At 32.2% G+C, this 23,318-nt stretch overlaps 1 protein-coding gene across 7 annotated transcripts in view; it reads left to right on the top strand.

Moving 5' to 3' along the window:
- The window catches only part of LOC129918126 (protein strawberry notch), a 41,465-nt gene extending 18,147 nt beyond the window's left edge, over positions 1–23,318 (top strand). For 4 of the 7 annotated variants that reach the window (XM_055998486.1, XM_055998487.1, XM_055998488.1 and 1 more), the window contains exons 3-15: positions 13,861–14,181; positions 14,465–14,647; positions 16,580–16,803; positions 16,861–16,945; positions 17,011–17,220; positions 17,279–17,454; positions 17,515–17,921; positions 20,251–20,404; positions 20,464–20,744; positions 20,809–22,280; positions 22,343–22,481; positions 22,579–22,936; positions 22,998–23,318. In XM_055998486.1, the coding sequence (XP_055854461.1) occupies positions 13,861–14,181; positions 14,465–14,647; positions 16,580–16,803; positions 16,861–16,945; positions 17,011–17,220; positions 17,279–17,454; positions 17,515–17,921; positions 20,251–20,404; positions 20,464–20,744; positions 20,809–22,280; positions 22,343–22,481; positions 22,579–22,936; positions 22,998–23,243 (4,256 nt within the window). In that variant the 3' untranslated portion in view covers positions 23,244–23,318. The remainder of the gene's footprint in view (positions 1–13,860; positions 14,182–14,464; positions 14,648–16,579; positions 16,804–16,860; positions 16,946–17,010; positions 17,221–17,278; positions 17,455–17,514; positions 17,922–20,250; positions 20,405–20,463; positions 20,745–20,808; positions 22,281–22,342; positions 22,482–22,578; positions 22,937–22,997) is intronic. The other 3 variants (XM_055998489.1, XM_055998492.1, XM_055998490.1) reach the window with 3 other exon arrangements.

The following is a 23,318-nucleotide window of genomic DNA, read 5'->3' as shown; positions in this document are numbered from 1 at the left end:
TTCTTCGGACTAATTTTATTTAAATAACTAGCTAACCCCACCCGCTTCGCTGAGTGCATTTGAATCATTTATTTTCAAAACATGATAAGTCCACTTTTTTTCAAAATTCGTTTTTTTGACTAAATTGTTACTCTAGGGATAACCACGTCTATCTTCAAAATAATGTAGTATCTACTCCATCTATATCCGATTTTACAGCTAAGCCAAATATTTTTTTAGTATCAAAAACAGGATAAGTCCCGGACTTATCATCTTTTGAAAATAAACAACAGCTTTTTTATGTGTAAATGCTATATTAAGCTACTGGCTGAAAATCTTAAGTTTAAAGCTTCTTTAAAGTTAAAGAAGCACTCCGGACATTATATATACATTATATTTTAATCTCAAATACAATTTTGTGATAGACTGGAGATGAAAGCAAAATTGTGTACCCATTTTAAAAGTAATTTCACATCCGTATATTTTCAAAGTATGATAAGTCCAAAAGCGTTTTTATTTTTTATCTTTTGAACTATCGCTCCAAAAATTAAAAATGAAACGGTATTTTGTACCTAGGCAAAAGTTCTACAAAATATATTTTTTATAAATTTTGCTACACACATCAAAAGAAAATAGAACGTTTTTTTCTTCTCCTGCAAAAATTTAAAATCATGGACTTATCATGTTTTGAAAATAATGATTCATTTATAAAAAAAAATTAACCTGTGTGAAAATATATTCAAACCGAAAAGTGAATTTATATTCATTGCAGTGAACATTTCTCAATTTATTCTAATGTTTTTTGGTTAGATCAATACCTCATATTTTCAACAATGGACTTTGCGCTTTATTTATGGTTTAAGCAAACGTAAGATGAACACAAAATCAAAAAAGCAAGTCTGACGGAATCATTTAACATCTTTGTCTTTAAATTTTCCACAAAAAATGGTAGCGTCTATTTCGAAAACGGTTGATTTTACAGAAAAATGCATAAGGCAATATTTGTAGATAATTTTATGACAAATAATTTTACTACAGACCCCTATTGACCTTTGAGCAACACGTCGCGAGATATATGCGAAAAACTGATTTTCGTGACCTTTTGACCTCTATAACGCCGGCACGATATCAATGTCGATTTTTCACATCTTCATTACAACGTCATAACGAAGGTGTATACCCAAATTCAGCCCAATAGGAATTTTTCAGCAGATTGGGGTTAAAAATGCCTAAAATTACTAGGCTATTGCATTGTGCTAAAGTTTACTATGATTTTTAGAAACTTTTTGCTTTTATTGCTTATTCATTTAACGAACCGTGATTTTTGTAATTTTTATGTTTGGACACACAGTTTGAATCAAATCATTCCTCGAACTTGCATTTAAAAAAAAATTCGTTCGTATTGTAGTTTGGCCTTCAGAATTAAGTGGCATTATTGTTTTGTCCAATAACCCTACTTAGAAAATTCTGCCGCTGATATATAGATACTTTATACCAGAAGAAGCCAGATCCAGTGCTTTTTATTTTTAAGATGTTTTCCCCGTACCATCAGAAACCAGGTGCATATGAAAAACACAAACCTAAACACTGAATGACCATACCTTCTTTAATTCTTAACTTTTGGTACTGGGAAAACATCTTAAAAATAAAAAGCACTGGATCGTGCTTCTTCTGGTATAATGTATCTACCTATACAGGGTGTCCCAAAAGTTAACGTCGAAACGAAAACGGTAGATAGAGTAGGTGGTGACAGTTATCAGAAAAATAATAAAAAAAATCGCAGCCATATATTTTGGGAGTTATGGGCATTTGAAAAAAAGTTTAAAAAATGGTCACCCTGTGACGGTTTTTCATGTGCCGTGACTACAAATCTTAATTTTTCTCATTTTTTTCTTTTGTTACGGAACCTTGAATAACCCTGCTATCAAATGCATTCAAAAATTTTAACTCAGCTGCATCAGTTTTAAAGAAAATATTACTTTTTTACCCAACTTAGTACTTAAAAATTTTACATGACTCTAATTCAATGAGCCGTAGTGTAAAAAAAATGCACTACGATGTTTCGGCAAGTTGCCTTAAAATGGTATAACATTGTTGGGAATATTTCATAAATAACCGAGATAAATTTTTTTTTCTTAAGAAATCCGACTTTTTTATGAGGTAAATTTTCCATATTATTCAAGTTTTGTACCCTTTCAGAACCTTTCAGAATAAAAAAACTTAAATAATATGGAAAAATTACCTAAAAAAAAGTCGGATTTCTTAAGAAAAAAAATTTTATCTCGGTTATTTATGAAATATTCCCAACAATGTTATACCATTTTGAAAAGAGAATTGAACACACCAACTTTTAAGGTAACTTGCCGAAACATCGTAGTGCATTTTTTTTTTTCAACTACGGCTCATTGAATTAGAGTCATGTAAAATTTTTTAGTACTAAGTTGGGTAAAAAAGTAATATTCTCTTTAAAACTGATGCAGCTGAGTTAAAATTTTTGAATGCATTTGATAGCAGGGTTATTCAAGGTTCCGTAACAAAAGAAAAAAATGAGAAAAATTAAGATTTGTAGTCACGGCACATAAAAAACCGTCACAGGGTGACCATTTTTTCGACTTTTTATCAAATGCCCATAACTCGCAAAATATATGGCTGCGATTTTTTAAATTATTTTTCTGATAACTGTCACCACCTACCCTATTTACCGTTTTCGTTTCGACGTTAACTTTTGGGACACCCTGTATGTACATATCTCGAAAAATTTGCCTAGGCAAAAAACAAATCAAAGTATTTGCGGGACACCATGGTGTATGCGTAACCTATTTTGTCTATGAAAAAACTTCAACAGTATAAATATAAAAATTCTTATGCTAGCGAAGTCCGTTTATTTTATCATCATTTTATTTTTAATTAGAAGAAAAATATTAAATGATTAAATTCCAGGCAAAAATTTGAACATTGTGTTGGAATAGTTAATTTTTTTTCTCTTAGCCCTGATTTTTCAATCGTCAGTTAGACTATCAGATGAATAAAAACTGCCAAATGTCAATATAAAAAAAACTTTTATTCCTAGGAATAAGCTCTATCTGAGGTTTATCTGACTATTGAAAAATTGGCCCTTAATCAGTTTCTTTTTTTTTCATAAAAAAATAATAAATATTAATTTAGAATTATATTTTTAAAACTTCTATTGTTGTTTTTAAAACAGTTATGCTTTAAATCGAAGTTATGTATAGATATAATGATATAAGAAAATGTAATTTTCTAAATTGTTTATCTGTAGGCTTAACAGTTCTTGAACTACAGCTCGAAAAGGCCAAAAGCGATGAGACTTCTGTCAAGTCAAAGCAGAAGGCTATGACATAAAAACAGTGATTTTATGAAACCGTGTATTGTGTAATAGAATAAAATAGTGTAATTTTGTTTGAACTTTTGGCTTTGGCTTGTTGCATTACAACATAAAATATGTAAAAAAATCTTCATGACATAGGTTAAATGCATTTATCTTTTAGATACCAAATACATCAGTAATGTAATTATTTACCAATCTCAAATACATATTAGAATCTTTCATTCCATAAGATATAGCTACAAATCCTGAATTCTAAGCTCTATGATAAACAAAGATCCTCGCCGAATATACATATCTCTTGGAATTACCGCAGCATCAGTTTTGAGTAAATAAATCAACAAAGATATGAACATTGAACAAAATACACACACATACATATACAATATACATATTATATTGGTTAATTTAATAATTCCCTCTCTCTCTCGTCGTATTTTGCATTTAAATATAACAAATGATTAACCTCTGTTATTTCGCAAAATGTTGTTCCCTCCTATATGTTTATCTATTCTATATTATGCATATATGCGTGATGGTGGACAATATGTACAATATACAAGGTAGAAATACCATATTGGTCTTCAGGAATAATAATAATAATCTGTGTAAGCTTGGTTCGTGTCCTTTGCAATTTCATCCCCAAAATTAGTGAATTTGGTAGGTGGGTGTTAGTTGCGAGGTTAAAAGAGGCGGAATCCACCTTACCTATACCAATTTCTACTAATCAAATAATAACATTTCAATGGACATTAATTATTTAGCCAAATTTCGTCGGATGTTGCAATTTCCCTGGAAATCTCGTATTTTGCTTTGATTTCCACTTTACTTGGTTCTGGGGTGTTGTATAAGTATGGTGTCTTTTGCAGTACCACAGAGCAAGAAGATATCAAAAACAAATCGATAAAATAATCAAATACCTACCCAATCCCAATCACAAACACAATCCCCCCCAAGAAGACTCACATCCCATATCTTTGCCATCACCAACTGAAGACAAGCAAAATGGAAAACACATGCCCCAAAGTCCAGAGCCAAGAAGATGTCAAGAGGACAATCATTCATGGTGGTTTCACATTAATTTGATTAGGCATTTTAATCGAAATTATATCGAAACACCTTGTACAAGTACATGCTGCGATTCATTCGATGATGCACAATGTGCGACGACATTGGATCAAGTGTATAGATACCGCTCTCCATCTCAAAATAATGCACTTTGGATCAGTATACAATCCATCTGTCTGTCTGTCTGTCTGTCTTTTGGTCTGTCTGTTATTATAGTCCATCTGACGAAACGACATATCCGTTTGTTTATTCCTGTCCGGAGCAATCGCAACCCATGTCCAATGTGGATTCGATATCATCGTTGTCATATTTCCCAAAATTATATTCATGGCAATTTTGATTGGATGACTCTTCTATGCTAGCTCTTTTTGCCTGCTCAATTGGGCTCCATCATTGCCGTTCTATCGTCATATATCGTTTCGTGCAATGACCAAAAACTCTATAGATCTATCTATATCCCAAGACAGTGTACAGCTGCAACGCGAAGCTATTATTATGTGCAGCATCCAATACCTTCTATACGCTTATGCACAGTTCTCTCTCTAAAAGCTGCGTGTATCTGCGTCCATATGCATCGGCTCAATTTCGCACTATTTCCATTTAGAGATGTTTATTTATTTATGTAGTATATGTTTAAATGTTCTCCGTTCATACATACAAACTTATAATGTACATGACGTTTGCTATGTTAGTAGATATTATGTGATGTTTTCTCAAGCAATATTTGGGGGGTTTCCAAGGAGCAAGGCGAGGCATCAAAATCAATATTTCCATTCCTCAGTTTTATTAGTTGATGGCTGAAATTTTATATGCATTGGAATTTTTGTGCAAAACAATTTTTGTATTTTGCATTTAAAAAGAGTTCTTGAATTTCTGTTTTAGGAGCAACATTCTATTGAAAAGAATTTTTGCCAAATCGTTCTAAGTATAATTTTGATGGCATTTCATTAAAACTGGGTGAATATTGCAGAGGTTATTAAAGATTTTGTTTGTTTCAAAGATAGTTTTTTCGTGTAGGTTCGACCTCACGAAATTACCTCTCACAAATAAAAAAGCTCTCTTATTTAATAATTATATTATCCGAGTTTTGGTACTTTTTACTTATGTTTTCGTGTAATTTATGGTGGTGCTATAATTTTTAAAAGTAAATACATTTTTACGTAGCTTTATAAAATATTTTCTTAATATAAAATATTTTCTTAGTATAAAATATTTTCTTAATATAAAATATTTTCTTAATATAAAATATTTTCTTAATATAAAATATTTTCTTAAGTTCATGATTTTTGCTCATAGAATATTGTTTAATATTTTTAGTACTATTTTTTTTGTGACATTTTGGGTTTTTTTTTGATACATTATTTAAGCAACAAATCTGCTGCCAGCTTTCGACCTACTCGTAATAACAAGAAAGAACATTAAATTTGTAAAAAAAAGTTATAGGCATTTTGAATGTCAACCTAAACATGAGATGAGATATTGAAAAGAATACCTCTTATACAATCAGACAAAAGTCTGAAAAGTGCAGGACTTTGTTGACCCTTTATTATGTTAATTATCAATAGAATCATTCCGTGGCAATATAATCATTTTTATTAATCAACGAAAATTGGTTTTAAAAAAATGTTGCACATACACCACAGTGATCAGTTCAGTTTAAAATTGTTAATTAAAACAAAAAAAAAAATATATATAAAATAACTGTACAAATAACTTCTTCTTTCAACTCTGTCGAACATGTGATATAATCTTAACATATCGTCGGCGGAAAGCAACATTGTTCTAAGTCACAAAAAGCAAATTTTACTGGGGACGATTTTTAAGTTTCAAATTGATTGAAAGCGATATTTTTTTGCTCGTCAGTAGTTCAAGTTATGTTTTTTATAAAGTTTGTTCTTTCCTTTTGAGGAAACAATATAAACTTCCTTCATTAGTAAGTACATACTATTTTTAAAATATTTTTTAAAAAAACCCAAAATTGCACATAGAACAATTCCTATACAAGTACGCACTTTACTTAAATAAAAAGTGGACTTAGAACAATCAAGAATACTCGGGTCTCATTTTCAGAAGGCTTATTACCTGTTTTCATTGTTCGATGTGCCATTAAACTGTATTATCTGCTGAAGAAATTTTTTAGACAAAAACGCTTTTCAAATTCGGAAAGAGCACCCTCAAATTAGTAAAACTGCATCATTATTTCATTTTCGGTAAAAAGTTGATTTAGAACAATTTTGTTTTCCGCCGACGATATCAAGAATCCATATTTAATAATTCTCTATACTGTCGCAAATAAGGACTTACTCGTAATTTTGAAATTAATTTTTTTTGTTTGAATTCGTTACAAAATAAAAATCATGTCAATTACTTTGGAAGTGACCTACCAGAGGTTGTAGGTATTACTGAGTACATCATATTTCGGTACTTCAAATTTTTCCGTAGGCCCTCAAAATTTCAAGTTATCGTCAAAAAACCGTTTTTCAATGTTTTCAAAAAACCCCAATTTCCATGATTTTTTTTGCAATTTTATCAAAATTTTGAGGGTGTTTGGGCAAAACTGACTTCAGATTCGGATTCAGTACGTCAACATACATAAAGATAGGCAGGTACGGTTTTTCAAACGTAGTTACAAAGAATAACATTTTTTCTAAAAATTAAGACCATACAAAATTTCTACCTTATTTTATTATGAACAGAGAAATTAATTTTTCATTTCTTTCATTGTCCCAATAAATTGAAATTTCTTTCTCGAGTAAAAAAAATCACAATTTCCACAATATCTAAGTAATTTTGATGAATTAAAACTTTTTTATTCAGCATAAATAGAACAATAAAACTGTTTGTAAAAAATCACAAAATGTAGCTTAAAACGGTCTCCGAACTCTAAAAAACGGTAAAAACATTTTGTACTTTGAGATTCAGCCCATAAAATCTACACCCAATTTGATTCTTGAGCATAATAAAAAAATATTTTCAAAAAGAACAAGTACTCATCTATTTAGAACTGTAAAAAAATCTGAAACTGACCGAAAAATTACTGAGTAAAAAATCGTTGAAATCTGAAAACATTGAAAAACGGTTTTTTGACGATAACTTGAAATTTTGAGGGTCTACGAAAAATTTGAAGTGCCGAAATATGATGTACTCAGTAATACCTACAACCTCTGGTAGGTCATTTCCAAAGTAATTGACATGATTTTTATTTTGTAACACAGTGTTATTAATGATACCTGCCATAAAACAGTTTCTTGAATCCTGACTATCAATTCAATTATTTTTAACTAAATTGCTGAAAAAAAATACAATTTGGCGAGTTTTTTTTTTAATAATATTTTTAGGTAATCGCTTAAAGTGTGAGTCTGAACAATAGCAGAGTCGTCAGATGTTTTATCCTTTTAGTTTTAATGATTATTCCACTTGGTTTAAAATTTGTTCTTTAAAAAAATCTATTTAACCTTTCTACAAAAAAAAAAAAAAATGCTTGAAATATCAAACTATTAATGTCATCATAAAACTACTTTTTTTTCTTCCGCATGGAAATAAAGAATTCATTCAGAAAAATTTTTGTTTGATTAATACAATTCCCATTATCAAATATAAATTTCCAAGACTACAAGTTGTAGTGTTCTTTTTCTCTCCATATCGTAATCCACAGAACCATCCACAAAATCATACATACTGTTACCTCATACCTCATTTAAGAAACAACGGTGTGTCGATAGATTTTCAATGTCATTGACAAATTTAAATGTTTCATCGCGGTCGGTGTTCCTCAATTTGTCAGACTGAGTTTATTTTTATATTTTTTTTTCTGTGAAACTATCATTACTAATTCATAGTTTAAGAATTAGTGTTATAGTTATATTTTGCTTTACGTGGAAATTTTTTCACCATAAATGTTCGCCCGGAATTTTAAAAGTTGCGAGTTTCACTCGAAGGAAATTTACATTTTCCGCTAGTTTTCCAAAAAACATGAAATACTTTTCGCCCAAAAAAAAAGTGAAATTCAACTTTTCTTTACATACCTAGGTAAATGTTTTTTTTCATAAATGCTGTCTACTAAGGAAGCGAAAAATTAAGAAAAAAAAAAAATACTAATCCCAGAACTGTAATGACATCATATTTTTCAATAAAATATTCTTTATGTTTTTTGAAACACTTCTTCCCTGACTATTATAATGTTAATTAATTTTTATGTTCATGAGTAGAGTTATTCCAATGAATGAAAAAAAAAAAAATAGAAACACATGAGGCAAGGCGCCCGCTCTACCCATCTAGTCTGTGTTTCAACAATGAAAAAATAGTTGTCATTATTTTCAAAGGTATGCGTGCGAAAAGTCAGCTGACTTTGGCAATTTTTTTTTTTTTGTCTATTTTAAGAGGGCAGGTTGGTTTTGATGTTGACACTAAAAATGTGTTTATATTTAATGAGAGGGTTAAAAATTTTAAACTTTTGCCCAGTGATACCCTGCTTTGTTTTTTTTTTTTAGCAATTAATTCATTGGTCAGTAGTGTAAATGAGACCATTCTCTCAGAAATGCTTGAAATGCGATTTTAGTGTTTTGAACATACTTTGGTAAAATCACTAACAAAATTCATAATAAGAACCCATGTCTTCAATAGTTTCTTTCTAAAAAGCTATTCAATAACCTTTGAGATTAATTGGATTCACTTCATATTTCTACATTCTAGATAATTTGTGAAAAGGTGAGTTTTTGAAAATTCTGGCTGCCACTAGCCCTTAAAAACTTGGCAGTTTCGACACGTAACTTGTTTTAGATTAGAAGTTGTGTTGAGTGTTTTTTCCGTTTCTGTCACACCCGTTAAAATATATCACATCCGTTACATTTTTAAATTGTTATATCTACAACTTTTCATTCAAAAATTTTCAAAATTGCTTCTAAAAGTCACCGAAGCAGACTGAATCTATTTTCTAATGTCACACCCGTTACATTCAAAAATATATTAACAGCCAAAAACATTACGCTATTAAATACCAGAAATACCCAAAGGAGATGGGAAACTTTCGTACGTTTTAACCCCCAAAACCCATTTGTTTATTTCGTGTTGTTGTAATTTCTTTTGTATTCATGAATAAATGTGAAAAACACACACAGTGTAACTACAGTGTTTTCACGCCTACTTAGCCAAAAGTGTACGATTTTTCACGCAAACTTAGCCAAAAATATCCGACGGAGCTTGTAGGCAAACGCGTATGACGTCAGAATTTTCCCATCTCCTTTGGGTATCTCTGTTAAATACCTAATAAAGTGAAAAGTACACAAACCAGGAACAAAAAATGAAGTAATTGTGTCACACCCGTTAAAATTGAAATAAACATATTTCTGGAACGCAATTAAGAGCACAATTCATCAGCTGAACTACACACTTATTTATTTCCAAGTCTATCAAGATTTTTGTGATGTAGGGTAGCCATTTGAAGAACAAAAGTGCTTTATGGTAACCATGTGATTGCTAGAAACTGCCATATTCTCACCTTATCTTAAATAAATTAGGTATGCATACATTTTTAGACTTGCATCGTTCTTAAAAGGCTACCTACACGCTCGTTACAATACATAAAATAAGTCAACGAACAAAATGTTCACTTTCACCAAGGATAGATACAAATAACTCAGAAACTAATTTTATTTCTGCTCAAAAAATGAGTAGATTTTAGTTGAAACTGATTGATGTTGATAGCATGGTAAAAGACTGAAGAGACTTAACCACATAAATTATCCCTCAAAGAAAAAAAGAGACAATTCAATCAATACCAAATCAAATTAGCTTAACTATTATAATTTTTGATTGATTATATTTTTCATTAGAATTTCACTAACAATATGTGTGTGACTGTGACTTGATTTGTGAGAATTTGAAAAGTTTGCAGGGGAAATTTTGTTTCTCTTTTTTTGTGAACAAATTCTCTTAGGTTTTATTTTTTTGACTCTCAAAAATGCTATTTTATAGAGAGAAAAAAAATGTGAATGTGAAATAAAATTTTTACTCTCGTAAAATGGTGAGCAATGAACACGAACAGTGTTTACGTTTTACGAATATTATGAAATCCCTCACAAAACATTCTATTCTATGTAATTAAAAATGTTGTTCTATGTTCTGTTTTTGTGTATTTTATTTGTCTCTTTCTCTTATAATCATTAAAATTTTCACCAGAAATGTAAATGAAGTCTAGGAGGTATGCAAAATACAAAAAAAAGAAGAGAATAATAAATTGATACACAAAATGAAATACATGCCGGCATAGACATAGTCTCATAGTCACCCAAACAAAAAATAACACGTGGTTCTGGTTTGGTCTGGTTCTGGTCATCATCTCTGTCAAATAGTTTATATTGTTTTTTTTTTTTTTTTCATTTTCTGTTCCGCACCAGATTCGCTAAACAAAGCTGGAATGGTCTTGCTTGGTGACCATGTGGAGGTGGGTAAAAATGTGACTTTATGCGACAGCACTATGGCCACGAGGTTTTGGATATTGATTAAAAATGTTGTAGATTGTTGATACTATTACCTAATTAATTGAAAATGAAATTCACGTTTTTCGTTTTTTTGTTTATTTTTGATTATCTTCTATACAGAGAATGAGTGAGGGCAGGTTTAGTAAATAAAAAAAATAGATATTTGTTGAAGAATATTGTTGCACGCTTTTGATTACCACGTGCTTGATGGCATTTAAATATAGGAAACTAAAATATTATGTACCAAATAGATTATTATGTATATACAGTATACCTATGTAGGTCAGACTGAGTTAGATATCAGTGGAATCAGTTACTTGAAAATGGTAAGTTAAAATAGCGAATTTGAAAAAAAAAAAACTCTTATCAAGTTAGGCCCCTTTTGCGCCAAAATATGTATAACAAATAAAGGTAATCAACCTTTAGTTTAAGATAACTAATATACTCTTAAGCAAATTGTTAGTAAAATACTGTTCAATAAATTTTTGTTATCGAGTAACATATTCGAACATCAGCAGAATTATTAATGCTGCAAAGTTTTTGATATCTGCTGCTCTCCCCCGGCAGATAATATTCTGCCACCTTTAATTTGTTTATAGACTTTTGATTCTTCATCCTTACCTTTTGCAAAATGAATTTTCATGTGGGTAATTTTTTTATTTTATTATATTGATTTTTTGAAGTTTTTTTTTAAACAGGTAAAAGATTTATCGTTTTTTAACTGCACTGAAAAGACTTATTGACTAAAAGTTTAAAAACACCAGTACTTAAGAATCAATTGTCTAAATCAATTACTTTTTTTTTAACTATACATAGTCAAAAAGAATCTCGAAATGGCCAAGAAAGACTCATGAATCGAATAATTTCAATTTCAATACAAAACAGTTACACATACGTCACAGTGACCAATACAAAAAGTTACACATACACCCCAGTAGCCCTCTAATAAAATTTTTTTTAAAATTATGCCGAATCAATTATAATTGGCCAACAATTTTCAACTTTTTAAAATGTTCATGAAAGATTTAAATCAAATTTTATGGATTTGGATTCAATCAGCTCAAAAATAATATTCGTTTCTTTCTAGCCACTCTAGTTTTTGAAATATTTAATTTTTCATGTTTAGGGGTATGTTCATACTAATTTTGAGGTTTTCTTTATTTTGAACTTTTATTAAAATTTACCATGTATACTAAATTAAAGTATTCGCGGTCTGATACCCTAAAAAACACATTCATTTCTTTCTAGGAGCTTTTTTTTTTAATATTTTCTTTTTTCATATTTTGTGGGCAATTTCAGGCTGATTTTAAAGTTATGCTTATTTTATAAGTTTTTTAAACATTATCCAAGAAAAAATTTATCAAACCTGTATTTTGGTTAACTAAGTCGAAAAATCTCACTGGTTCCTTTCTAGGAGCTCTAAGATTTTAGATATTTTCATTTTTCACTTTTTGCGGGTAACTTCATATTTTGTTTTTAGGTTTTGTTATCAAATGTGTTTTTTAAGCTTTACTGGAAAAATTCATTTCAAATGTAATGTAAATGTTTTGGTTCAGTAAAAATAAAATTACAAAAAAAAGTTTTTAAATAAAAACAATTTAACAAAAAAAAATTGTATGAATTTATATGTCTTTTTATATGAATAGAATAATTTAAAAACTAGAGCTGCTAGTAAAAAACTAATGTTGTTTTCAGAATCAGAAGTCTCCATTTAGTAAGAAATGATAAACACAGGTCTGGAAAATTGTTGTGTGTTGGGCAGTGTTATTAAACCCATGTGCTTCGTGTCACAAATCGAAGATAAGTTTTCAAAATTCAGTCTTGTGGAAGTTTAAATTAAAAAAGATCATCTTCCTAATTTGAATGTATATTAGAATTTCTACTTAATTTGGTTCAAATTGATCGAGTTTAAAAATCAAATCATGTGTGGTTGGGTGTAACTAGATAAAAAGATTATTGATTTCATAGCGATCAGGAAAATGAATCAGGAAACATTTTCGAATATACAATTTTGTTATGTTTTCATTCGATTTGAAACACAAATGCTATACCAATCGATTATAAATGGCGCAAAGAATTTTCATTGAAAAGAAAATTTACAATGGAACACTTACTTTTTGCTAAAATTGTATTTATTTGTTTTCCTGATGCAAATTCATTTTTCGTGCCAGCTGATTGACATTTCAAACAAAATGAAACAAATCGTTCCTCTGAAGTGTTTCAATTTTTTTTCCTTTTCCACTGCAAACGAAAAACTTTTTCGTGTGTATTTCAATGCATTTTCCTGATGCATTTCCCTGATCGCTATAACCAGCCATTCCATTAAAATCGAGATATACTTGTAAAAACCCAGGGGTTAAAAAACTATTTTAGAGTAATAAAAAAGTCACTCATGATCTGTGATAAATAATTAAAAAAAAAACACAAACAAAGTATACCAAAAACAAATAAAGCAAATTCATTTCCTGATACATTTTGTACGCAACGGCTTTTTTGATAATAATTAATCTTGAGCACGAACTCGAGAAGAATCCTGAGAAAAAATTCGGGGAGGATTGACAAAGGGAAACATAAATCCGTTTACAACAGCACCTATTAAAAATAATATGCGAAATTCATGTTTTATGGCTTATAGTCTCTTGAGCTTATTCTATGGAAAAATAATTACAAAAGATTGGTTTTATATTCAAAATTACTTATATGCAAAATCGTATTTGTTAGAAATGGTTCCGAAACATAGCTCAGCTTTAGTTACTTCACTAGTTACAACGTTGATGGTTAAAAAATGAAAGACTCCATATAAAAAATTTAGTAACGTAGTAAACACATTCATAAATGAAGCCCGAAGATTTTTGGTGCTTAGCTTTGTTTGGCCTGTTTGAACAAATGTTTAAGTGCAGGATGGTGGTAAAAAACTCTTTTTCTCAAAAAAATATAAATTTAAATACATACATAATATAACTAATTTTTTCTGTTTTTTTTTTCCAGGTGGCGGTCGTGATCTCCAGACAGCTGTTACATACGCTAAAAATAGCTCCCATAATAACAAGAACTCTTTGCTGTTATCATCGGCAACATCATCAACTCTATCATCATCAACAGCATCAGCGAGTACAACCAAAACAATGGCTCAAAGTGCCAATACAAAAATTAACACAGGTAAATTACAACCTGCACAACAAATGCAGCAAAAGTCTCAGCCACAACAACAACAACCACAAAAACTACCATCGCTCTCACAACTTCAGGCAGGAATGAATCCATCTGCATCTGGGTTTGATGCTTTAAAACAGCAAACAATGTCCCAAAGTAGGTTAATTTGTCTTATTTGAACTAGAAAGTTGCCCTTTGCCTTCCTCCCTTCTAAACCTCTTTAACTTCTTTTAGTTCTTCTTTTGGTTTTCTTTTTATTGAAAATTCTCTTATTGATTTGTATCGAATTTGATCTTTTTTCGAACCTGTAAACAAACTCCTTATTAACATGTTAACCAAAAACATAATGCAAATCAATGCAAGTTGATGAAATAATTACACCAAATTTCCTGTATAAAATTAACAAATAAATCTATAAATTTAATTATTGTGTATTTAGCTGGAATGTCCTATCTTGGTGGTGGACTACTTGGCAGTGCTGCTGCCGCCGGTGGAAGTAGTAGCACTGGCGGTGGTATTACTGGGATGAATATGAACTCTGCCCAGTTGATGAACATGGCATATGGCAGCGGGCTGCCATCATATTATCAAAACAATTCAATGGCGTCTATATTGGCGCAGAGTAAGTCGAGTAATGTAGCAGAAAACAGCAATCTACACATTTTTTCTCCAATTTGACCCTTCGTGGGTCGTATTTCTTTTTTAGTAGTTTGTTTTTTTTTTTTATAAAATAGTTGTTCTTTTATAAAATAGCTTTATTTTTCTTTTTTACATTTTATTTTTTGTATGTATGTAGATGATTTGCGCATGTTTCAAGTAGATAGTTTTTTTCAAACTTTTAAACTTTTTTAAACGAAAGAGAGAGAGATTCTTTTCTTAAATTTTCTAACTCGTCCTCAATAGTGACCGTAGCGCAGATATGATCACAAACATACTCTATCTTCAAAAAAATATCTCAATCCGATAAAATCTCCACGAAATTTTAAAGCCCTTGAAAAATATTCCCAGATGGAAAGGAATAAATCCTCAAGAAAAAACTTTTTTCTTCCACTATTTCTATATCTCAAAAAATCTCCAAATCCCTAAAAATCTCAAAAAATCTCCACCTAACAAAAACAAGTTTTTTTTTACTACACATTGAAAACTCTACTACCTAAGAACAATAATATTTCCTTATTGAGTTGTCTTATCTCTCTCAAATGAACTAATGAATTATATTTGCATAGAGGAAACTCTATTATTACTGAACTATTACTCAACAATAATAGATTTTTTTTTTATAATTGATTTTGTCAGCAATTTTTATTTCTTTTATATTAATATCACATAAATAAATAAATTATTGTTATTTAATAGTGTTAAATTTAAGGGAAAAAGTTCCTAATTTGCCTCCTCCATCATTTGGAATATTCTCTCTATCATCATTTTGGGGTTTTCTCTCGGAGATTTTTTTGAGCTTATTTTTTTGGGGGATTTTGATTTTTGAGGAATTAGGCCTCGGGGATTTTTTTTGTTCTTTTTGGGGTTTTAAACTTCTTCGTCCTTTAATCCGTCGGAACCCCTTGTTGTCTGTGAGCCACCCATATCAGATCTCGTGGTAGTTGTCAGTCTAATGCTTTTCAAAATCAACTTGACTTACCCGCGACGAACCCCCTCTTCTCACCAGACAGCCTAATTATTTTTTGCAGTCGGCTTCCTAAGACCCGCTCAACGTTTTCCGCCTGATTTTATCATTCTGCCAAAATGTCTTTAAAGATATTTAACTTGGTACAAGTGTTTTTTTTAGTTGAGTGTGAGTAAATATTAAGCTATAACCCTTTCTCGAAAGCGCCTACCATCTGGTATAGGAATTACAATTTTTATAATGAAATTGTCTCCATCCATATCCCAGCTATTGATCAGTGAAACATTTATGTATTTCAAAAGTTCCTTTAGTTCCTGAGAAAGAGCTTCTCAAAGTTCAGTAGATATAATGCACACATTTCAAATGGACATGACCCATTATTATTCTGATATATTGAGCCTGGGGAATATAGTGCTAAGATGCTTAGATCTTTTTTCTGTTTATTTAACGAAAAAAGAACGATGCTCTGTAAATTTTACCCTTCTCCCAAAAAACTTTCCTTCAGAATAGAGATTATTGTGTCATGCATCCTCACAAATCTTTGACTGACATTGTGGAAACTCGAAAATATTTTCTTTGACTAAAAGTTACAACCTAACATGCGTCACAAACTTTCTACACTGATTTATTCTATATTGGGATCATGGAAAACATGTACCAATGTTTCGAAACCGTGATACGTTTAAAAACTGGTTTCACACAACAGTTCTATCAAAAGCTCGATAAATCTAAAGTTGTCTTAGTTCGTCTTTCAGATCAGCAAGTAGTGGCACCTCGTGAGTCGACGACGATACGCTTTTGCGTATTTTTATTTTATTTTTTTTTACTTTTATTGTTTTATCATTATCTTTCATTTATTTGCTTCATTAAAAAAGAGATGCATTAACCAACACTTTGAATTCTCATTTTTAAATAAATCTTCTATTACAGTGGGTATGGCCGGATTTGGCAATTTGCTTGCTCCATCTACAGCCACATCAGCTGTGAGACAACAGCCAGCTGCACCCCAGCCAATGGCTCAAGATCCGATGTCACGTATAAATCAATACGTCTTGCAAAACATCCAAGCTTTGTTAGCAGCAAATCCAAGCTTTCTAACAAGTGGAATTCCCAATAAGCTATTATCTCAAATGTGGATGCAGGCTCCAATGAAGGTGAGAATACATTAATTTATTTAAAATGAGAAATCTAAAATTAATTTTCTTTTGTAGACCAATCAAGCTGCCGAAGAAGAAGAGGCTGATTTTGAGGAAATGGGTGTTGCTGAGACATATGCCGAATATTGGCCCGCAAAGTGTAAGATTACAATATAATATCAGAAAATTAACAAGAAGTAATTTTATGAACATTTTATTTTGCAGTAAAATTGGGTAAAAAACATCCAGATCCTGTAGTTGAAACGGCCTCACTATCATCCGTCGAGCCATGTGATGTGTATTACAAATTATCCATTCCACAGGAGACCATCCAAAGTGGTCAACTGAGTGCTTTGCAATTAGAATCTATAACTTATGCATCTCAAGCACATGATCATCTATTGGCCGATGGTAGCCGAGCTGGATTTTTAATTGGTTAGTTTGGATTCAAATTCAAATTTGATCTTGATTTTATCTTTGGTTTTCATTAAAGGCGATGGTGCTGGTGTGGGAAAAGGTCGAACTATCGCTGGAATAATATTTGAAAACTACCAAAAGGGCCGCAAGAAGGCTCTATGGATCTCAGTCTCAAATGACCTGAAATACGATGCGGAACGTGATCTTTCTGATATAGGAGCTGGTAAAATTGATGTACATGCATTGAATAAGGTAAAACATACTACATTTAACCTTCTTTTAAGAAATTCGATTTAAAAAAAATCCTTTCAGTTCAAATATGCAAAAATCTCATCAGATGTCAACAACAATTGCAAGCGTGGAGTTATATTCAGTACATATTCTGCATTGATAGGGGAATCGAATAACAAGACTGGAAAATATAAGTCACGCTTAAAGCAATTACTTCAATGGTGTGGCGAAGACTTTGATGGACTTATTGTATTTGATGAGTGTCACAAAGCTAAGAATTTATGTCCGGTGGGTTCTGGAAAGCCAACAAAGACAGGTTCAACTGTGTTAGAATTACAAAATAAGCTGCCAAAAGCGAGAGTTGTCTATGCATCTGCTACGGGTGCATCTGAGCCAAAGAATATGGCTTATATGGTCCGCTTGGGTATTTGGGGTCAAGGCACAGCTTTCCCAACTTTCAATGATTTTATCATGGCTGTTGAAAAGAGGTTCGTATAAGTATATGTAAGATGTATTCATAGGAGTGTGTTTTAGTAGAAATTCTATATCTATAAAATAATTATCATATTGATTAAGTTAAGATCATTAAGGAAAAATTACATTAACAAAATGTTATTATTTTTTAAACAAAAAAAAAAAACAAAAGATTTTCTTATGAGCTCCCAGTATTTATCCCGAATCTTTACGGTTTCGATTTAATGCAGTTCTTGTGAAATTAAAAAGAAAACCTACACACTTTGAACAAGTATTTTGCTTTCCATGTCCATAATTAATTTTTGTTTATTTTAAAATTCGTCTACTTTAAAACTAGTTAATAGTTTTAAAAATTTAATTTATAGTCCAGTGACCTTATTCATTAGCCCGTGCATTAAACCTAGCTGTGCATCCTAAATCGTAAGTTTTCGGACTCGAGTGTCGAATGCAATATTGTAAAGAATGCTTAAAATTTTGAAAAAATACCCAAACATTTTTTGATAATTATATAGCCTTTAAGAACTTGTTGCTCACAAAAATAATGTAAAACAGCTTTTAAGATTATCATTTTTTCGAATTTTATCAAATGTTTGTAATGAATTCTTTTGCAAACTTCAGTTTTTCTACAACGTCTACCATTTTAAAAAATAACTCAGTAAAAGTTCAGTAACAGTTCATTTAAGAAACAAAAAATTATGACAAGAGGTTTTTAATTACAAAATAGATATAATGAAACCAAATCTTGGCATGGAAGTTTCATTTCTGTAGAAAATCAAAAAAAAAAAGTGTTCATGCTAATTCCATCACTCTAACCGCTGCTAAACTACTAGTTTCCCCATCGAAAAAAATTCTGAAATCAATAAAGTAAGCATGCAAGTTTATATATAAATTGATAGCTCAAGAAACAGGTTCCCGAAAGAGACAAACTATTAAAAAAATCAGATACAATATACAACTATTTTTTACCATAAATTTTAGTTTTCAAAAATTACGAATTAGTTTTCTAGACAGTGAACAGTTGTGAAAATTGGATTTTTATCAAATTTTAGCTTAGAACTTTTCCATTTTACCGTAGAAAAAACCCTTTATTAGACTTCAAGATTGTTTCAGTTTAATATTATTATTATTATTTTTTTGTTTTGCTTTCATGCTTTTGAGCGTTTGTGAGATGAAATAAGTAATAGATTAAAAAAATAAGCCAATTGGTTTATATATTCGGTGAAATTTTTGTAAAATGCTAGGAGCTTAAAAAAACTTTAAGAAGCATATTTTGATAAACCGGAAATCAAAATTTTAAGGAGCAAGTAAACTGCTCATTATATTCACTTCCTTTATTTTAAATAAGTAATAACGTTAAACATTTCTAGTTTCCAACTTGTTTTAATTCAATTTTGACTACCAGAATTAAATTTTGATTTTCTTAAGACTACATTTCCATGAAAAGCGCACAAAGAACTTTCTGAATCTCCATACCGCTCCCGGTTTGCAAGAAGCTTGAGAGTTTGGATATGAGAAAGTGTTCCAATGCTTCAAACACATTTCTTGAAAATTTTGTTGACGTCGAAAATTCTTCCTAAGCAAGGACGCTTTAACGTATCTACAAATATATTTTTGAAGGATTGTTTTTTGCCCACCATTTTGTTTTCTTATTAAGATAACATTCTTATTATAAGTTCGGAGCTCAAAAAAGATGTCAATTCTTAAATATGATTCTCCCACAAATTTTGCGACAGAATTTAGGAGCTCACCTATTTTAAAGAATGCTTTGATTTGTTCCATATTCGATGCACCATAGAATCGGTGGAATTTGCATCACAAAACAATAAATCAATTTCACCAATTTTTTAATTTGTTTTGAATTAATTCGCAAATCGATTGTCCGGTCGATGAGGCCGCAATTGGATAACGAGGTGTAAATAGAGCTGTAGGGCTCTATATTGAGGTGAAAGAGCACCCAGCACAGCAAGTCTACTGGGGTTCTAAGATGGTTCCAGGGGCCCCAATAGAGGCCTCCAACAGAAGTTAAGGGTCCCCAACTGATATGAAGGGACCTTTAAGAACACTTTTGGGTCATATCAAATCCTCTTTAATGAATTAAACCTTTTTTTCTCCTCGAGTATCGAATATAAGGAACTTAAAACTAAGCAGTTCGTTTATTGTATTCGTTTCCTTAAATTTCACTTTAGTAGTAGAGACACGGTAATGTCCAACAAATTCTCTTGAAACCTGGATACTTTTTTTTCGAGAGTTTTGCCAATGGCGGCTAGCCCGTCTTAATGTGTGAAGAAGTTTTGTTAAAAACGACATATCAAATTGAATCTAATAATTTCTCAACATTTACAGAGGAATCGGCGCTATGGAAATTGTGGCTATGGACATGAAACTCCGAGGAATGTACATTGCTCGACAGCTTAGTTTCCATGGAGTAACATTCAAAATAGAAGAAGTTCCATTATCAAGTGATTTCCGAAAAATCTATGATGATTCTGTTGAATTGGTAAGAATCATTTATACATTGTAATTAAATCATCTAACCATTATTATCTTTCTCTCAAGTGGGTTGAAGCTATGCAAAAGTTTACTGAAGCTGCTGAACTCATCGATGCCGAAAGTCGCATGAAAAAAACAATGTGGGGTCAATTTTGGTCATCGCATCAGCGTTTCTTCAAATACCTTTGTATTGCTGCAAAAGTAAATCATGCCGTTCAAGTAGCACGAGAAGCCATCAAATATGGCAAATGTGTTGTTATTGGTTTGCAATCAACTGGAGAAGCCAGAACTTTAGAGCAATTGGAGAGAGAAGAAGGTGAACTGAGCGATTTTGTATCAACTGCTAAGTAAGTATATTCAAATCCACATTATTGTATTTGTGTTTTAATCAATATTTATCTCATTTATCAGAGGTGTTTTCCAATCGCTGGTAGAAAAACATTTTCCAGCTCCAGATAGAAATCGAATAAATCGCATCCTAGGACTAGGATCCAATAAGAAAAGCATCCAATCGATAATCGAGGAGAGTAAAAAAGAGACAGCAGCTGCTGCATCGACTTCAAAGCGAAAAGCCAGTGCCCGGGCGGCAGCTGGAAAAGCAGCGGCCAAAAAAGCTCGTCGACGTTCATCGAGTGGCGATGAATTCGATCAGAATTCCGATGATTCTGACTTTAAGATAATGTCTGCTTCGGAATCAGAAGAATCCGACCATGGATCGGATAGTGGACAGAGCAGTGACTTCAATCCATTCTATTCGGGCAGTGACAGTGATGCCGACCCATGGGTCAATTCACGAAAGAAAAAGAAGCCGAAAGAGAAAGCTGCAGCAGCATCAGCGACTGCAACTAAGAAAAAACCCACTTCCACCCAAGACAAAATCCAAGAGCTGCTGCAAAAGAAGCAAGAACAGAAAAATACCGTCACCCAGGTGGGGGTGCATGGTATCAAAATGAATTACGGTCCACCACCCAAGGACGCTATTGAAAGAGCTTGTAGTATGAAAGAGGAGTTATTGCGAAAGATCGACCGACTCGGAGACAAACTTCCACCGAATACTCTGGATCAATTGATCGATGAGCTGGGTGGGCCAGAGAATGTTGCTGAAATGACTGGCCGCAAAGGTCGAGTTGTTCAGTCCGATGATGGTTCAATTCAATATGAATCCCGTTCAGAGCAGGATGTTCCCCTGGAAACGCTTAATTTGACTGAAAAACAACGCTTCATGGACGGCGAGAAGGATGTGGCAATAATTTCCGAAGCCGCATCAAGTGGTATATCTTTGCAAAGCGATAGAAGAGTGCGCAATCAACGCCGACGTGTACACATCACATTAGAACTGCCTTGGTCGGCCGATCGGGCAATCCAACAATTTGGGCGAACACATCGTTCGAATCAGGTTAATGCACCCGAGTACATATTCTTGATCTCAGACTTGGCCGGAGAGAGAAGATTTGCCTCGACTGTTGCCAAACGTTTAGAATCATTAGGAGCCCTGACCCATGGTGATAGACGTGCCACTGAAACAAGAGATTTATCACAGTTCAATATTGACAACAAGTATGGACGAACTGCATTAGAAACTGTCATGAAAACGATAATGGGTTATGAGTCTCCACTTGTCCCACCACCCACCGATTACAAAGGAGATTTCTTTAAAGACATTGCCGGAGCACTTGTTGGTGTTGGTATCATTGTTAATAGTGAATCGAATCCGGGTGTCCTGAGTCTGGATAAGGATTACAATAACATATCGAAGTTCTTGAATAGAATTCTGGGAATGCCTGTAGAACTTCAAAATCGTTTGTTTAAGTACTTTACTGATACACTTAATGCGATTATTAGTCAGGCTAAGAAAGGTGGACGTTTTGATTTGGGTATTCTAGGTAAGTTAATTCGATGTAATGTGGGGAACAATGTTTTTTTTACTGATTTTTGTTTGATTTAGATCTGGGTGCTGCCGGTGAAAATGTTACCCGAGTTAAACTCTTGAAATTCATCCGTAAGCATGCTACCGGAACTGCCCCAACTGAATTACATACCGTTCGTGTAGAACGCGGAATGATTTGGCAGGAGGCTCTCGACAAGTGAGTAACGTATTGAAAGAACAATCCAAAGCGTTTGTGTGGAAATATCATTTGCAGAACAACCATTTCTAATTGATTTCTATCCCAACCATCTTAGGTATGCCGATCTTATCAGTGAAAAAGAAGGATTCTACTTATCACACCAATTGCGCAATAATAAGCGAACAGCAATCCTTGCGATTGAAATTGAGGCAATCACACCCCAACAGCAGCAGAAGAAGAAAGGGGACACCAAACCAAGTAAGAAGGATATAATGTTCCAGGTTTACCGTCCCAATACTGGTCTACAAGTTCGACCAGAATCTTTGGCCGAAATTGAGAAGAAGTACAAGAAAGTCACAGTGGAGGAGGCTGAAACCCACTGGACGCAGCAATATGATGCGTCGGTAAATACCTGTTCCCATGCTTATTGGAATGGCAATTGTAGAAATGTAAATATAGGCCAGGAGTGTGAGGTGAGTTCAATTATTGTTAGGTTTTTCTGAAATGTTGGTATAATGTGAGTTATTAATTTAGGTCGGCTTGCGACAGCGTCTATACACAGTCTTGGCTGGTTCTGTACTCTCGGTATGGTCTCGTGTAGAGAATATTCTTTCAATGCGAAGTGCGATAAACAACAAGATGCAAGTTATTCGATTGAAAACCACCGAAGGAGAAAAAATTGTTGGAACGCTTATACCAAAAACCTGCTCCGAATTACTCGTCCAAGACTTAAAGTCTGACGCTGAAAAAGTTGAGGAGACATCCTTTTCAAAGGCTTAGAGTAGTATAAAAGAGAGAAAGAGAGATCCTTTTCCTATTAATTTTCCTAATTTGTTACAAAAAAAAAAACAATAA

The sequence above is a fragment of the Episyrphus balteatus genome, chromosome 4, assembly GCF_945859705.1.
Source record: "Episyrphus balteatus chromosome 4, idEpiBalt1.1, whole genome shotgun sequence".
In the NCBI taxonomy this organism is placed as follows: Eukaryota; Metazoa; Arthropoda; class Insecta; order Diptera; family Syrphidae; genus Episyrphus; species Episyrphus balteatus.
This window is presented reverse-complemented; position numbering and strand designations above follow the sequence as displayed.